Source organism: Phasianus colchicus, chromosome 5 (assembly GCF_987193195.1).
Source record: "Phasianus colchicus chromosome 5, bPhaCol1.hap1.1, whole genome shotgun sequence".
In the NCBI taxonomy this organism is placed as follows: Eukaryota; Metazoa; Chordata; class Aves; order Galliformes; family Phasianidae; genus Phasianus; species Phasianus colchicus.
This window is the reverse complement of record NC_143440.1, coordinates 51,339,750-51,365,799: the sequence shown is the minus strand read 5'-3', so window position 1 is coordinate 51,365,799 and position 26,050 is coordinate 51,339,750. Positions and strand designations below refer to the sequence as shown.

Sequence of the window (26,050 nt, the reverse complement as noted above, 5' to 3'; positions counted from 1 at the left end):
AGTTGGACTGGGTGATCTTAGAGCTCTTTTCCAATCTTCATGATTCTATGAATGGCTTTACATGAGTTTACAGTTACAAACATCCAGTCCTACACTGGAAGCTCATCAGGGGGTAATTGCTCTGACTTGCAAAGGTTAATGCAAAGAGTCAAAATTTGCTTTTGTTCGGTGTCCTCAGGCAAGTAGTCACATTTTTTTGTGGTCATAGAACTATAGGCAGTTCTTCACAACTTTCACCATTCTTCCTTAAAACTTAATCCAGTTTTGCCACATGTTACATCAGCATTAACGTTTTCCTAATACAGTCTTAAAATTACTAAAGTAAATATTTTAGATATGCTGTGGGTTGTTTTTTTTTTTTCCATGTCATATTTAGCAGCATTACATAACACTGTTTCAAAGTGATGAAAGCTCAGAGCAGTGTCAAGCAGAGCACAGCTATACCTGCCCATGCTTGCTGTGTGAGCACACCAGCACGCAGGGAACCCATGTGACCAGCTCTGTGGCTGTGAATCCCACTGTGACAAGATTTCCTGGAGAAATTTGCAAAATACACAAGATAAATGTTTACTGAGAACTGTGGAGAACTGTGCTACGATTTTTAATGTTAAACCACAAACAAATACAGCTTTACTTTTTACCCACCCCTGAGATAATAATGTTTTCTTCCCGTTCACGTTTGCTGGGTGGTGTTAGGTCATATTTCCCAGCACACAGTATGGATGTGATTCTGGAATCCTCCTCTCAGTCCATATCCTTATTACATTAACCCAACGGAGAGCTCTGCTGAAAAGCACCACTCTGTAGGGAGCTCAGTACTGGAATGCTGCTGCACTAAATGGTGTCTGGAATGTGGCAGGGAATTTGTTCAGACCCCCAGCTTGGAGCCTCCTGTGCTTTTGCTATGTTGTCTTGGTTTATCCCCTCCTTACTTGCTTGGAGCTGCCTTTTCCCAGCCTACCTGAGTCTGGTTGAGTGTGGGGCCTTGTCCATGGATGAGGACAACTTGAGCACCCCAAAGCCTGTCTTGGATGACAAGCCGCAGCCCATGGGTCACTCTGGCTGCCAGTTCTGGTGTCTGGAACACAGAAGACTAAAAGCATTACTTTCAGTCAAACCAGAAGCAAACAGAATTGCAAAACAGCAAAGAGCTCCAAAACAAAAATATCTGTCGCCGCCCACGCGGCACTATGAAATATGCTAGATCTCCCCCCAAAGCTAAACTTGGCCAGAGCTTGTCTATTCCGTCTACTTTGATATTTCTAAGGAAGCCTTATGCACCTTGAGCATAGCCAGGGTGGGAGTGAACTGCATCTGCCATGGCTGAGAATGCAGCTTTGGGGTAGGAAGAAGGCTCGTGGTGAAAAGCACAGGCTGCAGCAGGCAGAGGAAGTTAACAGGGTTGAGCTGAGCTCTTGGCACTTTCTATGAGAGCAACGTGTTTCACAATAAAAGCCCTAGGAGACTTTTCTTCTGTTTTATTGGAATGCAAAATATGGTCCTAATGAAAAGGGGATGGCTCACAGAACAGGGCTGAATAGCAGCAGCTTAATTCAGAAAGCATAGCATCCTTCTGCCCAGACCCTCCCTTGAGTTAGCAAGTCTGCCTTAGAATTTTTTCATGTGCTGACTGCAGATAAAGGGAACACTGAATCTCCTATCATCAGAGCACCCCCTTGGTTTACCACCAGCTACTCACATAGGCTGAATTATACAGGTGAAAACAGAAGCAAGGGAAAAGCAAGAGGCTCAGCACTGATCTAAGCTGCAGACAAACTGATGTACAGGGCTATGCCTTGTCCACATTTATCACATTAATTGGTAGATCATAAACATGTCTCTGCACAGTCTTGGATTAATTCCCACAGGAGATGACCTACAGGATAAATTGGATTAAGTAAAATCAGATTAGTACAGTTGTAGGTTACTGAATGTTTCTTTCAGCCTGTCCTGCAGATGCTGTGTATAACACTTCAGGTCCTTCACAGAGGTAAAGCAGCCAATGGGGTGATGCTGATGCTAGATGCTAGAGGAGGATCCCATCCCATGCCTGTCTACCTCACATAAAGTTTCATATAGCAATCAGACTGTACCAGCTTAAAATACATCTGAACATGCAAAAGTGTGGCTCTTCTCCCCTGGGTCATGAGGACTTGCAGACTTGCTTCATGGCACATCCAATCAGGGCACATCTGCCTACACTTGGAGGTTGTAAAGGAATTAACAGGCTTTGGGTCCAATGCGAGTTTTGCAAGGCAAGCAAGTGAGGAGAATCTGCAGAAACACCAGAGGGACAAAGGCTGTGGGGCCCGTCCTGGAGGGCAGTAGTCTGTGCGCTGTGTGTCTGAAGAGAGGGTTTGGTTACCCTCCCAGGCTGCCTCTCTCAGTCAGGTGTATGGCATCAGAGCACAATGTCACTGACCTTGTACCATGTCAGCTCACTCAGCTGGTTCACTAGGGAGAAAACAAGGTTTGGGCAGCTCCTCATCACTGCCCAAGCTCTGCTCTGGGGTTGCTCAGGGACACTAATTTTGAAGGAGGTTGTTGCTCTTCTGCTGTGTAATTATACACCACACAGTCCAAGCCTTAATATAGACCTGCATAAACTCCTTTTGGTTCTCTTTACTGAAGAGAGACTCAGCCTTGGATCAAACATGCCTCCCAGCAGTGAAACCCATATGTTGATCATGGGGAGGGTGCTGCTGTCGAGGGGCACTTGCAGGTCAGGTGCTTGGTGTGTATGTTGCCTTCAGTTTCTGCATCCCCAGGTCCCTTTTCCCACAGCAGTTAAATGTGTTTGTTGAGGAGAGGTGGCAGCATTTTGATGATGCTGTAGAGGCAGCGTAGGAGGAGGGAGGCTGCTGGCTTCTGTGCTGGTTGTGTTTTAGAAGCAGTTGATGGTTGCCGGCACATCGATTTCAGCAAAGAGCGTGTTGCCATCCTCACTGTCAGAACTCTCCAGTGCACGATGAAAGCCTTGCTGAAAAATCATCCTTCTGCTGGTGAAACCCAGGCCCCGGACTGTGAGGATGGCCATGATGTGCTCCTTCCTGCAAAAAGCAAGCAATACCAAAGCTAGCTCAGATGTCAGTGACCAACATGTCATGGCACGGTGCCAGGAAGGTGTGCCCTTGCTGTGTCGGAAAACTGAGTGTGGTGTGAGCAGGACGACCAAGATGGGGTCTGCATCCTCCAGAGGTACCAGTGAGCATTGGCTTAGGGGCTCATGCTTAAGGGAATTCCTTCCGTCTCCTCCCACACATGATGTCTTTTCCAAGTTTTCCCAAGAGGCTGCAGACCTTTTATTTAATAATTATTTTGAGTTAAATAATGGAAGTGCAAATATTTAGGAAGCTGGCAGGCGTTAATTAGATGACAGCTAGGAAAGTGAACTTGGAAACATACCCTGTTCTAGTAATCTCAGTATATACCTCTCTGAGAGCTCAGGGGAAGAATTAACAAAGGCACGAGCAGGAAGCCATGCAGGACTAGCTGGTTCCGCCTAGTTTTCCAAAGTTAATTGTTCAAAATATTACTCAATAATGGAATGCCAGGAAATAGGTCAACCAAGAGGACAAGCCTTAAAACTTGGCTTGAGTCTAAGGCTAATAATGAAAAAGTACCACAGATCTCAGCCTTGTAAATGGTTTTTCTGCATGGAACATTGTTTTTAAATAGATAATTCTGATCAGCTCTCATTTACGTTCCTATCCTTCCCAGAATGTGCACTGCCTCCTTTTCAGCATACTGGCATTAAGGCATTTCTTTGTGGAACAGATGAATTCACCAAGGAAATTACTTAGGAACAGATGTCCTTTTTCAAATCCATGTCCTGGATTTTCCAACCCAGGTAAGATCAAGATGTGCCTTTTTTTTTTTTTTTTTTTTTTTTGGTCTCCCCCTCCCTCATATTTGAGGATCCAGTTCAGTGTTTTGAGCAATTTCTTAAACTTATAGTTTAAATTGATTGCACAGATGTTATCCAGCAGGAACAGCATAACCCAGTGCAAGCACTTTGGGTCTTCAGAAATGATTGTTGAAATGGATTTTCCTGCAAGCTGTACTACTAGTGATTCTTGTCAACTGTTGTTGGAAAAACTGTAGAAGAAGAGATAGATAGCTTCTGATATGCAGTTGCCCATCCATGGACAGAGCTAGTAAATTAATTTGTTTACTTTACCAGTAGTATTAAATTTTGCAGATGCTGCTTTGGAACAGTACAATGGAAAGTACAAAAGAAAGAATCTACAATCTGTTCCAAGACTTAGTGGTTGTATTGAGCCCCTTTCAGAAACTGCAGATGAACTGTGTCAATGTCTGTGGCAACTGGAGGCCTGGTCCTGGGAACAGGAGACAAAACAGTTGCTCCAGAGCTGGAACCAGCAAACTGGTGAGCTGTGCAAATGCTGCCAAAATCAACCTGAAGCTTTCAAGTGCAACAAAATTGATTTGGAGCGATACAATGAAAAGGCATTTGGGGTTACTTATGTGCATCATGAGATCCATCAGACAGGGGAAAAGGGAAGTATGCAGCCACCAGAAAGAAAAATAACCTGGGATTCCTCTTGATTGCTGGCAGCTTGGCATCTGTGGAGGAAGGTGCTGAAGAGCTTGGCTGAAGCATGGGGTGAGAAGGTGCTGTTGGGATGGAGCCCAGCTCTCAGCTGTTGTGCATTACTGTAGCTTCTGCCATTTCTCCTACCTGATGTCTGGGTAATCCTCAGTCAGTTCCTTGACGTACTCCTTGATCCTGTCTTTTCTCTTCTCCCCAATGATATTGGCGATATGACTTATAGCAGGAAGGAGCCAGCTGGAGTCAGAGCCCTGTGAGCAAGAAGTTGCAGCAGGACATTTGTGGGAATGCTTTTGTCACCACTGAGAGGAACCTGCCTGGCCAGGGAACAACCCCAGTGGGATTTAGCACCTGTACCTGACATTCTGCAAAATCCAATGAGTTGAACTTTGGCTTTCCTGAAAATTTCAGCCCAATATTATCTAGCCACAAAACACATAAACTACTCTATTCCATTCTGTTCTACCCTACCCTACCTTATCCCATCCCATCCCATCCCAATTCCTTCTCCCCATCATATTCCATATGCAAGCTGTGCTGGGATGGATTCTCACTGGTATCACCTTCATAAGCTGCACCCAAGGCAGGGATCCTTCAGAGGTAAGTGGCATCCCAAGGCCCAACAAAATATGAACAATGTGTCACAGGATGCCTATGGTCCTATAGCATGAGAACCCCTCTGAGAAGTTTAGAGATCTGTGAGCTATGCTCAGAGTAACCTCTGGGATAGAAATCCACACTGTTAACCTGCACTGAGCACCTTGTTTCTTCTGTTTAAAGCACTTTAACAGGCTTCCCTTCCCTGAAAGCCTCCAATATTGGTTGCCAGGGGTCAAGTAAGGACATTGCACCTATGGGAATGGGGCAGCCAGGGGATGCCAGGACAGAGCTGACGTACATGATCAATGAGAGCATTATTAAGGATTTTGGCTTCCTGGTTTATCTTTTCTTTCACTTGCTGCCGTTTCTCTCCATTCATTTTCTTCTTGGGTTTGATGATCTGCGCAATATACTCCCTTACCACATACTTATGAACATGGCATAGAAGTTCCTGTTTTAAGAAATAACAAATATAATGTATTTTTTTATGGTTCCTTCGCAAGGTCATGGCAATAAGTGAGAGAGGGTAGGGGAATCCTCAGGTCTTTAACTGCAGCTGAGGGTGTACAGGAAATGCTCACAGCCCCATGCTTGACACAGGGCTGAGGAAGTACCAATGGGAATGCCACAGAAATACTCTTTACACTAAAATAGCCACGACTATATGTTGGCAGTTTGGCTCCTCGGTATCAACAGGAGATACTTAAGATTGTTTTAGAAGTAGGTTTTGATGGTGCTTGCAGATTTTAAATATAAAGCTGTTGCTATGTACCCTTTTTATTTCACAACTGCATAGATGTGAAGGGAGCATATAAAGGCATATGAGTTTGTGATTCATGCAGTTACAGTGTTCAGTGCTGATGCTCACTATGCATTTTCTTCCTCTTTAAAGAAATCAGTTCCCATATTTAACCCACAAAAAGGAAAGATGTTGCATGTTCTAACATGGATGCTGGCTGACAGCTGAAAGCCCCTATTCCAGCAGTGCCCATGGCTCTAAACAGCCCCTGCTGCTGAAAGAAGGCTGCAGGTTGGGCCACAACCTGCAAGAGAAAGCAGTGTCCCACAGAATCACTGTGCCTGGTGTGGGAGCAGTCACATACCTGTCCCAGGGGCTGCCTTGTGTGCTGCAGGTGCTCTGAGAACTGCGAGACTGCTTCTGCCAGTGAATTTGGTTTCTCTCTTGCCAAAATCCAGTCCTTGGTTAGGATTTTCTTGAGGAGTGGCTGCAAAAAGACCAACTCAATAGTATCACTGGGAATATTCAGACCAGTTGGATCCCTACCTAGACACGAGCCATTGGGAAATGCTTTGGGTTGTAATCTGGACACTCATCCTATGTTCTTATTTCAGGCTCAAGGATTGCTTCAAGCAATCCAAAGCCCAAATGCTTTCTTGATGCCAATTATCTCCTTGCTCATTAACATTTCCATTAACTTAACAATCTGCCTGGCTTTTCATGAGGAGAGAGCCACAGCTGTGTTTCCACAAGGAAGGACAGCAGGTCCTTGCTCAATGGACTGTAGGGGCTGTCTGCATTCCCTGTATCTCTGCAAGGTCCCACTGAGATTTTCCTTCTGCTTGCTGCTCTGATGTGGCAGCAGGAGGATGGTAGCTCTGATGGTAGCTGAGAGCATCCTGCACTTAATGCACTGTGGTCAGTGATGCTGTGTGTATCACCTGTCCTGGGTACAAGGTGCACTGACCAAATATGCCCAGAAGGCTTTTTCCCTTGCCCTGGAATTAATTTGACTCCATGCTGAAACAGAGAAATATCTGCTAGAGGATTCTGGTGGTACCCAAAAGAGATCCTGTATGGGACAAGTTTAAAAAATCCCTTCTCTAGCACATCCCCATTGTCATTTCTCCACTTAGCACTCAGGATCTCTGTCTTAAGTCTGTTGCCTGTGCTGCTGGTCATCACATTCCCAATTATTTCCACCCCGCTGTTCTCTCAGCCTGCTGAAGAACTATTTAGAAACACTGTGCCTCAGCAGCTCTCAGTTCTCACGGCATGTCAGCTTTCTTGCTCAATGCCTTGGCTTGGCTCCTTCCTTGCCTGCCCCTAAGGCTCTGAAACAAATGCTGTAGTCACTGGAAAGTCCCCTTGGTCAAGAAGGCTTGGCTTTGGTCAGAGGCTTCTTGTTGCGTGTCTGCCTTGGTTTCTGAAAGTTTATGCTTGTTAATTTAGAAAGTGATTTAGGATGAGTGAAAAGCAATGGCACTAAAGGCTTAATTTTCCCCATCTCTCCCATTATTCCAGGCAGAGCCAGTGGCTCCCAGCCAGCTGAGAAAGCCGATCTACAGCACCTAGGAAGCACAATCTACATCACAGCATTGTGCCTTTTGGGCCTCATGAGTTTACCCAGAGAAGCAGACACCGGAGCTCTATCATCTTCATGGTGAAAGAATCGATCTCTCTTCACCATGGGAACAGACTGGAAAAATCACTTTAACCAGGAAATAGCCTTTTCTGTCTCAAGAGACTATGATGTATCTTTTAGGCAGAGGCTGATAACAAACCATGATAGTAGATCTCTGAATAAATGAGAGTAAAACAAAATTCTGACAAACTGAGACTTTTTGTTAGGAAAAAAAAGTCCTGTCGGTGCTGCCCTGCTGAATTCCCAGTACTTCACAATGGGTAAAGTTCCTCTCACTGCTTTGACCAAGAAGCTGGAAATCACTGAATACCCTTTTATTTTAGTTGCTGTACCATTGTCATAGTGAAAAACTGCACAGATTCTGGAAGTGTCCCTCTGGGTAATGGAAGATGTGTATATTGGGCATGATGTGTTTTGCAGGGACCACAGAGTTATTTGCAGCACAATTGGGTCTAGCTGATGTGTCAAGTAGAGGGCAATGGTCCTCAGCTTCTGCCCATAAAACTTATGTTTAGGGAATTGTGTGGCTGAGACTTACCTGTGTTTTTGTTCTTAATTTATTTAAAAACACATTTCTGAAGTTCTTTGTCAGAGCTGCCAAAATCTTTTGCAGTTCTTCAGTGTTGACTTTAAACACTTTTTCTAAGCCTGACCTAAAGGGAGAGGAACACCAGGGGGTTAGTGTTTAGGTATAAACCAAGCATTTCAGCCAGATCAATATCTTGGGCATTTTTTCAACTTCTGTAACTCCAGTACTTCCTTTTGGAAACTCTTAAGGGGTCAAAATATTGCATTGTTCTGCACAATCCAATTTAATCATGAATGAGTAAGTCTACATTAAAAAACACCTATTTCCTCATCAGGTGTAACAGTTCAAACATACAGAACAATTACTCAAGCATGTTACTTTTTCACTTGAGCCACACTTAAGTGAAATGTTCTCCAGATACTTGAGAGAGCACCGAGGTGTTACGGTGGGAAAAGCTGTCAGCCTTCCTATTAGGGCCACACTGACTGCCTTCATGCAGTGAACTGGGACAGTAAACTACAGAGGTGGAAATCTGTGGAGGTTTTGAGAGAAAGTGTGTAATTTTGGCAGGCTATGTGATGTGATATAAGTTCTGAGAGGTTAATGAAATATCTGTAGGCTTTGGGGGCATTGTAAGCTCCTTGCCTTTGTTCTATGTAAATGTTTTGGTGCACTTCATAGAATCATGGAATCATAGAATGGTTTGGGTTGGAAGGGACCTTTAAGATCACCTGTGTCCAACCCTCCTTCTAGGCCAGGTTGCTCAAAGCCCCATCCAGCTTGGCCTTGAATGCTTCCAGGGAAGAGGCATTCCCAGCCTCACTGGGCAATCTGTTCCAGTGTCTCACCACTCTCACAGTAAAGAATTTCTTTTTAATGTCTAGTCTAAATCTGCTCTCTTTCAGTTTAAAGCCATTTGCCCTTGTCCTCTCATTACATGCCCTTATAAAAAGTCCCTCCCCAGCTTTCCTGTAGGCTCCTTCAGGTACTGGAAGGCTGCTGTAAGGTCTCCCTGGAGCCTTCTTTTCTCTAGGCTGAAGAGCACGAACTCTCTCAGCCTGCTCCCACAGGGGAGGTGCTGCTGCCTCCTGATCATCTTCATGGCCCACTTCTGGACCTGCTGCAACAGTTCCATGTCCTTCTTGTGTTGGGGGCCCCAGAACTGGATGCAGTACTCCAGGTGGGGTCTCACGAGAGCAGAGGGGCAGAATCACCTTATTCAGGCTGCTGGTCACACTTCTCTTGATACAACCCAGGATATGGTTGCCCTTGTGGGCCATAGGAACCAAGGTGGCACCACCAAAATACTTGTGATCCGTACACACCCTTTACGTGCCACGTTCACTGTCTCAGAGCATGCCAGGTTGTTTCAATGTCTGAGACTGCCCAGACAGGGATTTCACAGAAAAACAACCAAAATGAGAGGAATAGGAGCCCCACCACTGGGCACCCAGCAGATGGGTGTTTGGGACCCCAGGTTCTGATGCTGGGGCACACGCAGCCCAGCAACTGCCAGAACCCGTCAACCCCGTGCTCCTTGTTGGCTTCTCCTCTTCCTGCCAGGAGGGGGAACTGGAGGGAACGGGGAGAGGCAGCGGAGAGCATCGCTGGGGACGCCGTGCCACCTAGAGCCCGCCCGGCGATAGTGTCGGTTTGTTTGCAGGTTGTGCTTTCGCAGGATTTCCTCCAGCCTAGCGCCGAACTTAGCAGGCAGGCTGGGTTTGTGTTACTAATTATATATACAATAAAATATATACTTATAAAAAAGCAATCTTCCTCTAGGCTAGAATGGCAGGCTGAAAATGTGTCTAACAGGCAAGCGCCAGATTCATTCCCGCTTCTCTCTCCACCCTTCTGCCCAAGTGAGCTGACTTTGTATCTCTTAGAGAACATCCCCCCCGTGAGGTGGACAGCGGACGAGAGGCAGAGTTCCCAGCTCCCGTGCTCAGGCTGGAGGAGGGCATCCCAGCACAGCTTCCCCAAATCCAGTGCATCCCTGCATCTCCAGCCTGTCCTGCGGTACCCCTTGGGCATCCTTTTTGGCTGACCCCATCCTGACAGCGCTTGGTTCTTCCTCTCCATCCCTCGCCTCCCTTCCCCAATCCTACATGGAGAGGGGATGAGGACTTACAAGAGGTCATGGAAGCTGTTGATGTAGGCAGCAAAGTAGGGTGCAAACATGGGGCTGTCATGGACTGCATTCCACTCCAGGAACTCCTCCCCGAACCTGCAGGAGAAACGCAGGGGATGCTGTCAGCAATGGGAACAGAGCGAGCGGCAGAGCACTGCTCACACTGTGTGTGTAGGAAGTCAGAAGACACTGGTTGCTGGCCCAACCTCTCTGCTTATATAGATTTTTTTTTTTTTTTCAGTTGTCTTAACATTCATGTGCATTAGAGGGGAATATATAGCAGGTAATTACTGGTTTGGGGTATGCTTGCCTGAATGTGTAAGCAGCACAGATTTGGAGAAATTCCAAGGATCTCTGCACATGAGAGTTCCTGGGTGAAATCCCTGACTTTTTCTCGCTCTGGGGGAGGCTGGGATATGCAAAATTGTCAAGCTGCACAGCAATACCTTTGGCTTTTGGATCAGTGCAGGTTATGCCTTCCTAAGCACATTTTACAACAGAAGCTGACGCTGAACAAGGTAACACATCAGTGTTAGGAACCCAGCTCCTTGGCTCTGACACCCAGGACCCCACAGTGCAGGAGGCTGCAGGCTGGGGCAGGTTTTGCATGGGCTTGCCCAGGCTTCATTCCTTGGCAGCCCAAACCAAGCTGCTTGGAGCAGCCTCAACACTTGCTCATTGTGATTGTCTAAGAAAAAGCTTAAGTTTCAGTGAGCCTTTCATCTGGGAGCCTTTGCTGTCCTGGCTTGCACTTTACATCAATAAGTATAACATTTCTTCTATAAAACCAGGCAGACTCAAAGCCAAATAGCTGGTTTGAACTGCTCTGCTCACTCAAGATATCAGGAACAAGTTGGGACATGAGAGTTTGAAAGAGAAAGCATTGCCTATAGCATATTCTGAACACCAGCCATGCCCCAAGTTCACGATCTAAGCAGGCAGTGCTTGCTCTCCCCCACATGCACTTCAGCAAAGCGTCTATTAGCAAACTACCCACTCAGCGCCTGCCAGAGGTGTGAAACTCTAAAGGTTAATGCAAAATTATTTTTAGTTTCGCTCAGAGTTGATTCATGCTGAACATCCTTTCTTTCCCACTATGCCATGGCCTCTTCAAAATGCAGCCCTCCCAGCATGGAGGGGCATGCAGAGTGGTGCTGAGGGGTTGGGGTGATTCATCTGCCATCTCAAGGTCTGGGGACATAACTCAGGGACTACACCCAAGAAGAAAACTGTTATTTCAACCATAGCTCACTCAAAATTTTGAACCTGAGATAATTTGCCCAAGGTCCCATCAGCTGTGTTTCAATGCCCATAGCCATGGGATGCAGGAAAATCGCAGAATCACAGAATGGATGAGGTTGGCAGGGACCTCTGTGTTCATCTGGTCCAACATCTGCTCTAGCAGGACCACTCAGAGCAGGGTGTCCAGGACCACATCCAGACTTTTTGGTGGTCTCTGAGAAGGAGAGCCCAAAGCTTCCCTGGGCAACCTATGCCTTCGTTTAGTCAAAAACCATCTTGGCAGGAGCTCCCCTGTATAAGGGACAATTAGGGGATATTTCGGGCAACAGCCTTTGGGGTTGGGATTCTTTACATGCTGCTTGCTGGTGGCTGCTGCTGCCAATGACCTGTGTCCAATGCAGCAAAGATCCTGGGCAGATGGGACTACTGTCCTTTTCCAGGCTCCTTCCTGGAGCATCAGCCTCAAATCTTGGGACTTACAAAAGTCCCATCTAGGTCTATTTATGACACCCTCCAAGTTGTTTGCAGCTTGCTCATTGTCAGGCTCCCAAGTGCAGACCTACACCTGCTCCAAGCCAGAATTCAGCCTAGTGCATGAACTTTTTCCCTTGGTTTTTACCAACTAATTTGAAAGGAATATACTGCCCAGAGCTAGTATGACCTTGGTATGAATTCACGCAGCTCAGCCATGCACAGCTCAAGAGTTTTTGTTTTCAGCTTTTTACTGATGGCTTCAGATAATTTCATGTGCTCTCCGATGATCTAGAAAACAGCAAGGAAAAGCTCCAGTGAATGGGACAGACATAACACAATGCTTGGGGAGCTAAGCCATTCCATCTCTCTGCTTCAGCCCTTCCTGATTCCCACTGCATTGGCTTCGCCTGTCTCAACAGAGTTTGGCTGCATCCCACCCATCTGCTGGCCCAGCTCAGATCTGCCTTCCTGGTGGTCAACCAACATGCGATAGAAATGAGTCACGGTAGCAGCCAACTCTTTGATTTTCTTTCTTTCCTTCTCTCCCTATTTCTCTCTCTCTTTTTAATTATTATTATTTAATTGAAATGACTAAACCCTATTTAAAATGAGGGAAATGAATCCAAACCCCTCCTGGATTTATTACCCTATGGGCCCTAGAGCTAGCAGGAGCCTTTGTTTTTTTTTTCGTGCTGTTTAAATTGAAGTGGCTGTCCCTGCCTACAAACCTGTGTGGCAGACGCAGCCCTGGGACAAAGTTGCTCTTTCAGTAAAGGGGTTTTTCTAACAGCCCTTTTCTTTCTGCCTTTCTTTTTCCCCTCTTTCTCTTTCCTAATCAAAGACATTTAAAGACTTTAAAATCAGTTGCCTATTATGTTGCTGACACAATTGACAGCAGGTTTAATTTGCAGCTAGAAGGCAAGCGGCAGAGCTAAAAGTTGTAATAAATGGCATTTTCTGCTCTAATGTATTCTGTGAGCGCGTGACTCACATCCATTATGGCAGCACCAGGAGGCACTGCCATGCACCCCATGCTGTGCTCATGCTCATTAAGTACCGTCTGAATGTCAAAGGAAAGCGAGGACTGGTACAGGTTATCCTTCACTTCTGGGGGAACTTCCTTCTCCCACCGTTCCGTCACTTCCAGCGTCAGGATGTTTCCAAAATAGCTCTTGATTTTACCCTAAATGGTAAATGTGGGAAGGAAGAATGCATATCAGCAGATAAAGCCAAGTATGAGTGAAGCAGCTGGTGGGTATAAGGGGATAAGCAGGGCTGGAGCTTGTCCTACCAGGGCAGTGGTGATGGAGGGGACCAACATGGCACAACTCTCAAGCGCTGCACTCCCCTGGGCACCTCCCTTCCTCCCTCTGGCTCCCCTCAGTGCCTGCTTTGCAGGAGGCAAATGAGGGCTCCCAGCACAGAGCTGCCATACGATGTTTTACTTATCAGCATACTACTACACTTGAGCTATGCAAAGATAGGCAAGTCTTGGTCCAGAACCTTTCAGTCTTACACAGGATCTCAGGAAAAACCTGGAGATGCCTGTGACACTGTACTCCCAAACTGAGATGCAGTGACTCCCCTGGCAGGAAGATTTATACTATTCCTTTGCAGGAAAGGTATTTAAACCTCCAGATCATTTATTTAACTTGCAGTGTTTGCTTGGAAAAAAATCCCAACTGCCTGCCCTAGTGGTAGCTCAGTCAGCCAGCTGCTTTATCAGAGTGGTAGCTCAGTGCAAAGTCCTCTAGCACATGTTAGGCACAAGGTCAGTCTGAAGGATCAGACCAGCTCTTTCTGGCTCACAGCACTTGCGTAAGTGCTCAGTCCTGGCTGATAAATCAGCCTTGTTGCTGGTAAAACAGATGGGTCCTTACTGAAATAACAGAGCAAAACTGATTTTATTCATTTGGTACCTTGAGCTCACCTTGAGAAAATTCTGAAATGAAACCTATTTCAGAAATGGTTTTTAAGAAAAGAAAATGTCTGAGTCCTCCAAGGAATAGTACAAGAGTATCAGCCAAGGATGGCAGAAGGATATCTGCCATGGGGGTTTCCTACAAGGAGTGAAGCACAGAGAAGTCCTCTGCTGGGGATATGCCCAAAGTTGCATATGGCTCAGCATGGTTCAGCTGTGCTGGAGGAGCTCACACGCTCTAAAGCCAGCAGCTAACATTTCTTTATGTTTATCTTTGCAGTGCCTTTCCTGCAAAGCAGCACAGCCGTGTGCCCCTGCCATACTCTGTGGGTCTGGTACCATCATGGTGGGTCTACACTTGCCACTACCCAGGTCCAGGCCTGGATTTATGTGGCCTGCTTTGGCCCCAGGATTACTGAGGACACTTTTGCTGTTAACTAAAGGGTTGTTCTCAAGTGGTCCTGAGAGGATTCAACACCATGGTACATCATAAAGGGGAGTTGTAAGAAGGAAGGGGACAGACTCTTTAGCGAGGTCTGTTGTGATAGGACAAGGGGAAATTATTTCAAACTAAAAGAGAGGAGATTTAGACTGGATATAAGGAAGACATTTTCTACAATAAGAGTGGTGAAACTCTGGAATAGGTTGCTCAGAGAGGTGATAGAGGCCCTGTCTCTGGAGACAGCCAAGCTCAGGCCTGACAAGGCTCTGAGCACCTGATGGAGCTATAGTTGTCCCTGTTCACTGCAGGGGGGTTGGACTGGATGGCCTTTAAGGGTCCCTTGCAACTCAAACGATTCTATGATTCTATGATTCTATAATTATACAGCAATGAGAAACCTCTGCCTGGGAGGCCAGAGTCCCAGTTCCCTCCCAAGAGACACATGGATACAAGGAAGAGGACCTTACCTTTACAGAAGTGATGTAATCATCATTCAGTCTATCCCAGTCCGCTGTTGTTAGCAGCAGGGACAGATTTTTTGTCTGAACTTCTGGTTTGAGATCAGCGTGTCCAAGAAAGAGTTCACTGGAAAGATTCAAAGGAACAAATTATTGCTTTGCTTTGAAGCATGAGTAAACCAATGGAATATTCATGTGGCATGAGCTGCGTAATTATTAAGCTGTGAGAAATATACTTAAAGCTTAAATTGTGATGCTTGTTTTCAAGCTTTAACGAGAAAATCTTTCCTTGCTATTCAAAATCCTAATTATTCAAAATCAAAATGATCTAAGGTTGCAGCCCACCTTAGAAATCATGAGACTTCTGAGTTGTTTGGACATGAAAAGTGCTATGAGAATTTACATTCTTAAATAAACAACATGAAGCTGATTCATTTGCTTATGGTCCTTTATGGCTTATGAAGCTGATTCTACGAAATGCCTTTCAGGGCAGTTCCTACAGCAGTGTGCTGAGTGCTGATGTCCCTAGCTGGTGCCACATCATGGTAAACATCAGCCAGTTCTTTATCCCATAGGAAAGGGAGATGGCAGAGCAGGGCTGGCTGTGAGGAACAGCCTTTGGGAAGCCCACACGTGTCTGCAACACGGGCAGTCCCAGCACTGCGTGTCCTCTGCACACGGTGGCAGTGGGTGGAGATTGAGCTACAGCAGATGAGTGCAAAGTGAGACAGGTGACAAGTGTCTCCTCTGCTCACTTCCCTCTGCAGTGCTGGGGAGGCAGGGCATCTGGGGCAGGGGAAGGGAGGCAGTGCCTGCCTTCCACTCTGCATGGCAAGAAACCTGTTATTAGCCTGTGCAGCTGAGCGTGCTGCCCCTGTGACCTGCCAGCAGACCACACTGCATCTTTCACTGTGATGATTGTGGAGAAGAAGAGGAAAAATTCATTAACTTGGTTAATGCAGGGCATAAGTTGCAAGTAATCACCTGTTAGCAAGGAAGAAAGATGCAAAGGCATTATCCTGTATACTGCCTGTTCACTTGCTTGACCACAGAAAAGGGGTTCCTCTAGCCAAACCACTGAGCACACAGCTGGGTTTGGATCCAAGGCAAATGAGGACTGTACTGTGCAAGGTCAAACCACTGCAGAGTGACTGCTCAGCAGAAAAATCTCAGCCTGCTGATAGCAAACTGGAGTCAATATTCCTGTGGTCATGGTTCAGGTTTCCCAGAGAGGGACTTCAGTACACTGGGGCACTGGCAGTTTTTAACTCCCAGAGCACTGCATGATATTATGAAGTGGAATACTGATGAAAACCATAAACCATGACACTGGCCCAGCTGCTGCAAGAACCTGCTGCTTCTTCCCAAGGACACAGTGGAAATAAGCAATAACTTTCTGCTATGACCAAGAGGGTTGGCTCAAACGTGCACTGAATAAGCATATTCCCTTTTCTTTCTTTTTTCATTTGTTTGAGCTGTAGCATTAATAATGAACTTGGGCCAGGTAATTCCTCCTAATTTGGGATGGGTCCAAAAGAGAATGAAGTTCTTTTAGAATGAGAAAGTGAAATGGAAACCATCCAACACAGCAAAGTGATTGCAAGCAGTGCTCTAAACAGCTGCAAGTTCTCAATATGTTTTTCACATCAAGTTAGAGAAATATGGTGAGGACAATGTACTGGGATGCAGAACTTGGCTGCTGACACTCACTTCTTCCCCCAACTCCTGCAAGCATTATTCCCACAGCATTCTTGTCCAAAGAGTTAGTCATCCAACGCCATGCTGCTGAAAGGGTTACACACACGTCTTCAGGCTCACCTCACCATAAACAGGATTTTAGGAAAGGTTTACAAAAGAAGTCTGTTGACCACCTGTGGTGCAAATGTTCCCAAGCCAAAAGTTACTGTAGAGCAGGAGTGCTCTAAGCAGGCTATTGCTGCTTGCCCTGCTCTGCCTCACATTTCATTTCAGCCACTGTTAGGCACAGTGCTGGTATTCCTACCTTCATTAATTTTTCACTAGTCTAGAATGAGCCAATTGGTTTGTGTTTGTTCCACCCTAGGCATTTATTTAGGACCATTCCTGGAGACCATCTAGAAGTATATATAGTGGTAGACATGATTTTGTTCTGACATAGTTGCTCTTGAGTTCTTTTTCTAACAAACTCATCTCCTGTGGATGCTGCCTCACTCCTCCTTCCCACCACGCTGTGTATTCCTGCTGGATTTTAGTCTTTGAGGCTGAGGTGATGGGCTGTGGTCTAAGCTGGTGAACAACTGAAGACACACAGTGCCATGACCTCCTATGGGTACCTATCTTAGATTTCTCCTTTGGCTTCAAAAGAAGGCAACGCTGAAAAGCACAGCTACTGTGAAGAATTCCTGCCTTTACTCCTCAAACCCAGTCTACCCTAAGGATGTTGTTTGATATGTCCATGCAGCTCCCAGCATATTTTGGGCACTGCTGAATTAAGGGAAGCTTTTAGAGGTCCTAAAATCATGGATTTCTCATCCAATCAACTGAGACCCCTGAGCCACAGCCTTGGAGACATTCAAGGTCAGGCTGGACCTGACTGAGCTGTAGGTGTCCCAGTTCATTGCAGGGGAGTTGAACTAGATGACTTTAAGGGTCTCTTCCAACTCAAATGATTCTATGGTTCTCTGTTTTAATGTGTTTAACTTCTTGTGGTGGTATCTAGCCAACTCCTCAAGCTGGCAATGACCCCTGAGTGTATAATAAGGATTATTTCCAAATGCACGATGGTTTTAATTAAACAGGAAGAAGACAGAGTTCCACCACAGGTTCTTTCCTGTGCCTGGAAAAGTCACTTAGCAGCTGCTGGACCTGGCAAAACATTTCCAGAAAGTGAGGAGGTTTTATCAGAGCTGCAAGGCAGCTCTTGAAGAGCGAGCTTCCTGATGTGTGAGAACAGTAGTTTGGAGAGGGAGGAGGAACCGAGGAAACAGATTTGTGAGAAATAGTGAGTATTTTATCCTCAAACCTTTGTGCCCACCTATTAGTAGACTAGTTATCTGTCTCTACTAAATAAGCAATTATGTCTCTGCTTGCTTAGGGAACCAAAAATAACTGTGTGCTTCGAAGCTTCCTGGCAGCTTGTCACACTGAAGGAAGCTGAGATGTGTGGTAAAGGCAGCAGCTTACCTGTGGTATGTGTTGGCCACCCAGTCAAGCAAGGAGTAGAGCTCATTGAACTCCAGTGGTCTCTGGGAGAGATCTTGCAAGTGTGAGGCGATGGCATTGTGAAAAGCCTCCACGTACACTTCACACACCCGGTACTCCTCTGGGTAGCACTTTTTTACTGATGACTTGATTTTCAGTAAGTCTTCGAGCAGGTATTTCTGGAGAAAACTTAAGTGGAGATCAAGCCAGGCTTTCTCTTCTTCCTTTGATGCCATGGGTATGCTCAGAACTCTCTTTCTAGTGCCCTCATTAACAGCTTCCCTCCACTCCTCCCTCCACTTTCTGGGTGCTCCAAGCAAGTCTGCCCCAAGATCAGCAGCATTGCCTGTATTAGGATGAGCTGCCTCTTCACGGGCAATTAATGTCACCACAGAGGTAAGTGTGGACTCCTCCACTGTGTGGTGCTCCAGTGTTCCCACCACAATGGACTGGATCATGCTCGTGATAGAGCTGTAAAGTAAATTCACATCCTTGGTTTTCCTGAAAAATTCCTGGGGGTTATCCTTGTATTTGTCTGCGTCCCGTTCTGCTATCGTCTCATCTTCCATGTACTTGATGCTTGCAAATGCTTCCAGAAGTTGCTTTTTCTGAATAAGTTCATTGATTTCCATTACTGAATAAAGAAGAGGAGAAAGAGGTTGGGACAAAGCAGGAAGCAGGTGCTAGGTGATGGACAGGCCAGTAGAAATACAAGATATCCCACAGGAAGATGTGTAGGACTGCTCTGAGCAGCCACTTACTGCAAAGTCAAAACCATATCACTAAACTGCTGGTTTCAGACACAGGAAATACAAAAAAACCTGATCATAGCCCTGCAGGTGAACCTCCAGCAGTGGCTAACAAGACTGCGCTGGGATCTCATGCTGCATAAGACTGCCTCTGGCTCTGCTAATTTGAAGCCAAAGTGGGACTGGCAGCAGGAACAGCTCTCAATATACACTCCCAGCAGGATTCAAGTTAGCAGAGATGCTCTTCTTTCCCACAGTATCAAGACTCTGGCCTGGGGGATGTTCCTGATATTTTGGGAATGTTCCAGTTAAGATGTAATATTGGGCTAAACCAGGGCTCCCTCCTGTCCCGATTTTTTGTGTCTTCCACAGTATATAAGTTTTCCTGACTCACAGAATGGCCAGGGTTGGAAGGGACCTCAAGGATCATAAATCTCCAACCCCCCTGCCACATGCAGGGCCACCAACCTCCCTATTTAATACTAGTCCATGCTGCCCAGGGCCCCATCCAATCTGTCCTTGAACACCTCCAGGGATGGGGAATCCACAACCTCTCTGGGCAGCCTGTTCCAGCACCTCACCACTCTCTTTGTAAAGAACTGAGAGATATCCCTGACTGCCATCATGGCTAAACTGGCTCATGCATTTCTGAGAACTGAGCTTTGGGTGTCCAAACTTTTGGCTTGCCTGGGCTGCATTGAGTTAACAGGAATTGCCTTGTGCCGTATTTAAAATACATAATAAAGTTAGTGTGTATAAGTAACAAAACTTATTTTTTAATGTTTTTTTTTTTGTTGTTAAAATATAAAAAAACAGCAATAAAAAAATAAAACTAGTGAGATGTTTAAGCTTGTTTTTTGTGAAACTAATGCATAAGGATGGTGTGCCTGCAGATTTTTGATGCAATATTACTCTTCCTGTGCTTCACAAATAATTGTTCACAAATGTGAACAACATGTGCTTCACAAATAATTGTTCACAAATGTACATTCTGCGATGACACAATTAAGGCATGGCTGTGAAGTGAGGGATATATTTCTCTGGTAAGATAGAAAAGTCCAGTAAAGAGAGATGACCAAATTTTCATTTGAGTTGAATGTCTCATCGCATCTCTATAGATTCCATTTACAGGTAATGTATTTATACTAACTGAAAATGGAATCACAAGTATACAAAAAATGATTACTTCGGGGGAAAATCTTGAGTCTTATTCTCAGACTCCCTTATACAAACAGAAAGCATGGTTGCATATTTTTCACTGTTTACAGGACTGCGGTTGGCCAATGTATCAAAATGCCTGAAATTATTTTTCATAATTTAAGTTTTATTTCAAATTCTGTTATGGCTTCAAACTTAGGATGGATAAGTTGATTTTCACCTGGAAGATGCACGTTTAACTGATTTAAATGAGTGGTCAAATCCACCAGAAATTTGTGAGCCATTTTTAATCTTCACATTCTGGCACAGATTTTCCTTTTGATTCCATAAAGGACTTGATTTCACTTTGGAAATCATAAAGTCTTTTTAGCATTTTCCTCTAACTTAGCCACCTTCCTTCAGAAAAGCAAATGATGATCCAATAATCAGCATCAATACTTTTAAGGATCTCTTAGAATTGGTGATGATTCAGCCCTTGGGATTTCATGAAATTCACAGCTTTGATGACAATTTGCATCACATTATCCTAAAACTCGAACATAGGATGTTCTGTACTAACATACGGATGAACTTATTTACAATCTGGGTGACAGAGCACTGAAACAGTCTGCCCACAGAAGTTTTGGAGTCTCCTATGGAGATATTCAAGACCTGTCTGGATGTCTACCTGTGCGACCTATTGTAGTGAACCTGCTTTAGCAGAGGGGTTGGACTTGATGAGCTCTTGAGGTCCCTTCCAACCCCTGTAATTCTGTGATTCTGTGATTCCTTGTTAAAGCTTTCACATCTAAATTTTCTTGATGTCTGATGCAGTGATATTTCATCAGACATGAGTTGACAGTGATAGTTATGTCATCTTCTATTTATTTTAAAAGTCTCTCTTTTTTACCAACCATCACTGGGGCACTATCAGTAGCTATACCAGATATGTTGACAAAGGTTAAAGAAAATCACTTTAATGCTGCTGTCCTGTGCTTAACACAGCAAACAGCCTCTAAAAAATGCCCCTCATCCACTCCAGACATTAAGAAGGGAATGGAAAAACAATAAAGTATGTTTGGTATGTGGAGCTCACACTCCTGGGGGCCTGCAGGTTCCGGTGACCTGGTCATTCACCATAGGTACAGTCAGGTGCCAGGCATTGCCTTTCACCTGCAACATGTGATTTCCTAGCACTGCTGGCCGTGTGGCCTGGGGAGGTGCATGCATTGGGAGGGGCATCCCAAAATGCAGGTGCTTTCTCCTGGAGCTCAGGCCTTGTATGGGTTTTCCACACCTCCTCCCTATAAGTAGGGAAAGCATCAAATACTATTACCGTCAAAGTGTCTGAGGTCTACTGAGTTTTCCACATCATTCTCCAAACTAAGGTTGGTTAAGAACCACAGCCTACTTGCCACCAATGCGAGGGGTTTTTGCTGTGGCCTGTGGAAATCCAAGAGCACTGCTGAGGTGCTGTGAGAAGCTCTTGCCACATCCAGCATCATAACAGGTGCTCTGAGCAGGAGATCTGGCTGTGATGCTGGGCACAGGGTGAATTTTAAAGAGCAGGAGGGAAAAGGTATTATGTAGATGTGAGTGGCTACTGCTTCTGCTGCACACATATATGAAGTGATAGGGAAAAATTAAAGAGCACTCTAAGTAGAGATTAAGGACTGGCCTATAACCCATAATGTATGCCCCATGGTTCTTCTGCACACAGATTTTATAACAAATGCACCAAATAACCTGTGCAGCGTGGAAGTAGCTGTATGAAGACAGAAATATACTAAATAACTAAACTACTGATGCAGCATATAATGCACAGAACCTGGAGGAGAGCCTTTAAGTAGCTACAGCTACTTCTGAGCTCAGAAGGGTGGAACATTGTGCCAATTAACTTACCCTATTCTAGAAAAATTAATATAAAACCTGTGTTTGCACAAGATCTTGCAGTGAGAGACTAAAGGAATACACTCTGTTCTGTTTAGCAAAGTGAGAAAACACCATTTAATCATTATCAAGGATAATTATTCAGGGAGGTGATATTGGGCGCTAAATGGATCTTTAATTCGGGAATACAAGATCAGCCAGCTGGTAACTGGAGGAAGACAATTGAAAGGCAATTAACCATTGTGCAGCTTAATGGTGCACGTGATGGAGTTTCCATCAGTTCCCATATTTATCTCAGGATGGGATGCATTTCTGACAGAGCTGCTTTAGTTCAGGCCAATCATGGTCATGGCACAGACCCGTTGGGCACAGACCCGTTTTTTTTTCCTGCAGTTCCTTGTCCTGTGTATTGCAGGACTTGAGAAGGCTTTCTGGTAAGATTTCCTGTAACTCCTCCTGTGACCTTCTGAGAACAGACTGGCAAAACTAATGAGCCTTGGCCCAGATCCAGCTCACCAACCTCACAACATATCCGTGCAAAGCAGAAAAAAACTTTACAGCACAGTGAGGCATGGTACAGCTGGGAAAGAACTTCAGCCCTTCCTTCTGATCCCTCTGACATCTGATGCAGTACACCAAGGATTTCTATCTAATAATTTAGGCTGAGGAAGGATCAAGTCATGTTGACCCACTTCAACCTATCTCCTGGATGCACTGTTGTACCTCGGTGTTGAATAAATGGAGGAGAGCGCTGCACAAACCCAGAACAAAGTCATTGTAGTTCACACCTGGGGCGTTGAACTTTTGCTAAGACAAGTCTAAGACCCATTTATCTAACGCTGACAAAGTGCATGAGAGTAACACTTATATCTGAAGTACTCTGGTCAGCAACAGTGGAAACTTATTGGATCTGTGAATGTTGTTGACTAACTGCATTTCTCATGGCCAGCCACATGTGCCTATCACCCATTTTTTTATTATTTTACAACCTTACTTAATGTGGCCATTTATCAAAGCTTCACAGTAACCTACCAAGTGCAGTCTAAAAGATACATAGCAGAAATTGTCCACAAGAGCAACGCAGGCAACAGAATGAATAGGAATAGCCCACACTGCACTTTCAGATGCTGTCATACAAATACCTCCCAAACTGCGCTCAGCAGATTGGTGACTGATATGGTGGTGTGTGCTGCATCCACTGGTACATGAACAGATAGATGTGTTGATCATAAAAAGGCGATCAATATGATTAAACTATGGTAGTGGAGAGCACGTAGCAGCCTGTCCAGGGACAGCTGGCCTGCCAGGCTGAGCCAGCTAACACCACAGTGAGTTTGTGCAAGGGATGACAGTTGTCTCTACCCCATAATGGGATGCTAGTTTCCTTAGCATCTCTGTTGGGCCAAAGACTTGAAAAGTTAAATAGCTTGAAGGTTGCAAGTATTTCACTACTTACCTGAAAGAGGTTTTCCTTCAGTGGGCTCTGTTTCTGTTTTATCAACAATCTCTTCCAAACCATCAAGGATTTCGATCCTGTTCTCTTCAGAGTTCTTGGGGAATTGAAAAGAAAGTAGTCTTCTCCTCCAGGTGCCAGTGCCTTCCTGTTCTTTCTCGTTCTTTCGTTTTGATTTCCGAATGCTTAGCATTGTTTTAAAACCTCTTTCAAAAAATCCTGTGTTCTCATCATTCAAAGTTGGGCTGCCCAGCTCTGAAGCAACCTCCATCTTTTCCTTCTCCACATCATTTGTTGCAGGCTCTGGTTCTGAAGCTGATCTCCTTAGGTATACCTTTGTATTTGTACTCATCTTGTCTCTCAATGAAGGTCTTTCCAAAAAGGTTGCTGGCAATCACTGAAGCGAATGAAAACACAGCGTGAGATGAGAGGATTCCAAAGAGCTATTAGTGCATTTCCAAAGGTCTAAAAATCTGGCCAACCTTTTTTCTGTGCCTAATCCAAGGACGGAGAATGTTGTTTCAGCCTGACATTACCAAAATGGTTTCTCTAAGCTCCTTGTGCATATGCTACTCTGCTTTTAGTCCTGGAAGGCTCTAACTCCTAAAATCAGGCAAACGGCAGCTAGTTGCCCAGCACCAATGAATTGCAGCATGTCAAGGATGCCAAAGCCTGTTAAACATATCATTTTCATCTGGCAACAAGGCATGTTTTTACCTCCTTTCTTCTAGGTGCATTTCCAGTCACAAGGCTGAATGTCAGCAAGGTATTTGCACTTTCTGATGCAGACATGGCAACTGCAGGTCACACTCTGCTCCTGCCCTGCTCAGTCCCCAGCTGGCTGCTGCTGAATGCCCACAGTGAGTGGTCCCTGCAGCCTTCCCGACCCTCCCTGGCTGTTAGCTCGCCAACCAGCATGACCCAGTCACAGAGATGCTATGCATTGCAGGGGTCTGAGGATGGGCAGTGGCACATTTCCCCACAGCAGGCTCAAGGCAGCTCAGCAATCAGTTTAAATCATTAGAAAGAGCAATTCCTTGAGGTCATCCCAGCCTGACTCAGTTCTGTCCAGCTCATAGGAGACAAAGATTGAAACATGGTTATGGCCAACAGACAGGTTAGGACCCTGCAATTACATAGCCTTCCCTATCTGAGCCTGGTAGTATTCTCACTTCCCTGTGTACAATTATTTCACAGGGTATGAGCTGCAAGTACTGCACCGTCTCATGGGTGGGCTGAGCTCATGGTACAGCAGGACCTGGACCCTGCCCTGCTCTTTCCCAGAGGAAATACTTAACCAGTGGGGTTAGAGGGAGAGGGGAGGCACCGCATTCCCAGGGGTTAGCAGGGAGGGGACTGAAGGCTCAGAACCTGGCTTGCAGGCTGGCTATGGTGGTGTGAAGCAAGGAGACATAGCAGGAGGAACCCACAGGTAACGAGAAGGAGGGATACGTACCCTGGCACTGATTCTGTCTGCTGAGACAACCCAGCTGTGGTCCAGAAGAATGGAGAGCAGCTTCATGCAGGAGACCAGAGAGGTGTGGTGGTGGTGGTGGTGGTGGTGATGGTCAGTCTGCTGGCAGAGCAGGCATTGCGATGAATCACCTGGATCACTCACAGCAGCACTTGCACTGGCTGAGGATCTGTTGCATTCATGGCGCCTCCTGCCATCCTCCTTTGTCTTCAGGAAAAGCACAGATGGAAGTGGAAAAAGGGTCAGGACCCTCCTGCCCAGCACCTCCGGCAGCTTTACCTGAGCCGTGTTTCACTTTCGCTGTGACTTGTGCAGTTAAACAAAATGAAGAGGAAGAAGAGAAATGCTGGATGTGCTCCAGATATGGGTTAATATTTTCTCTACAATGGGAGTGGTGAGGCAGGCTCTGTGCTGGAGGTGAGACAAGGTGCTCAGGCAGCTGGGATCAATGGGGCAGCAGAGGGAGAAGCAACCTGGAACCTGATCCTGCCCTGTGTGGGATGGAGTCCCCAGGGGTGAGGACTCAGATGTAGCCCACAGGTGATACATGGGCATGGCTCCATTTCATTTCACCTTGTGCTGCCCCACTTCTGGAGGTCACAAGTGGCTCAATCTGAATAATAATTGACAGGTGCAGGTGAAGGACCAGGAGAACTTTGCCTGCAGCTATGCATTTGTACATTCAGCGCTTCACTCCTTTCCTTGCTTTGGGAACTAATATCCATGGGGTTGCTAGCCCTGGATTCTTCCATCCCAGCAACTTTTGGGCTGAAGGGAGCTCAAAGCAAAGGATGTAAAGCTATAAGCGTGTCCAGAGGAGGGCTGCAAAGATGGAGAAGTGTCTGGGGAGCAAGGTGTGTGAGGAGCAGCAGTCCCTGGGTTTGCTCAGCCCAGAGCAGAGGAGCTGAGGGGAGGCCTCATGGCGGCTGCAGCTCCTCACAGGGAGTGGAGGTGCTGAGCTCTGCTCTCTGTAACAGTGACAGGGCCTGAGGGAATGGCATGAAGCTGTGTCAGGGGAGGGGCAGCTGAGGGTTAGGGACAGGCTCTGCATTGGAGAGCTGTGAGCATGGAACAGCCTGCGCAGGGCAGTGGGCATGGCCCCAAGCTGCTGGAGTTCAAGGAGCGTTGGGACAATGCTCTCAGATATAGGATTTGGGTGGTCCTATGTGGAGCCAGGGGTTGGGCTCAGTGATCCTTATGGGTCCATTCCAACTTTGGGATATTTTATGATTCTATGAACATTCAGGTGTCTGGAAGGTTTTAATGATGTTGAACAATGCAGGGCAAGCTGGTGGCAGGATGCCTTTGTTTGGGACAAAATATAGCATCATTTGGGTACAGGGAATCCCCCTCATCGACACAGCCCAGTACTGAGCTTCACATTTAAGCCATATTTCAGGTGGAAGCAGCCTT

General features: G+C 45.8%; 1 protein-coding gene across 1 annotated transcript; it reads right to left on the bottom strand.

Annotated features, from left to right (window-relative positions):
* Positions 1-318: 318 nt before the first annotated feature.
* On the bottom strand, positions 319-25,578 carry EXOC3L4 (exocyst complex component 3 like 4). Its single transcript, XM_031592953.2, has 12 exons — positions 24,620-25,578; positions 23,167-23,560; positions 17,917-18,568; positions 14,764-14,881; positions 12,991-13,116; positions 12,121-12,221; positions 10,218-10,313; positions 8,096-8,210; positions 6,277-6,399; positions 5,472-5,624; positions 4,703-4,824; positions 319-3,050 (listed from the first exon to the last, which is right to left on the bottom strand). Exons 2-12 carry the CDS (start codon positions 23,513-23,515, stop codon positions 2,885-2,887), a joined length of 2,121 nt encoding a protein of 706 aa, XP_031448813.2. The 5' UTR covers positions 23,516-23,560; positions 24,620-25,578; the 3' UTR covers positions 319-2,884.
* Between the last annotated feature and the right edge of the window lie 472 nt (positions 25,579-26,050).

Excerpts from the sequence above, each read along its gene's own strand:
- EXOC3L4 (XM_031592953.2), bottom strand. The coding sequence starts at position 23,515 with ATGAGTACAAATACAAAGGTATACCTAAGGAGATCAGCTTCAGAACCA. Across the intron at positions 13,117-14,763 it reads ATTACATCACTTCTGTAAAG|GGTAAAATCAAGAGCTATTT; the intron begins GTAAGGTCCTCT and ends TTTACCATTTAG. Across the intron at positions 5,625-6,276 it reads CAAGGCAGCCCCTGGGACAG|GAACTTCTATGCCATGTTCA; the intron begins GTATGTGACTGC and ends TTCTTAAAACAG.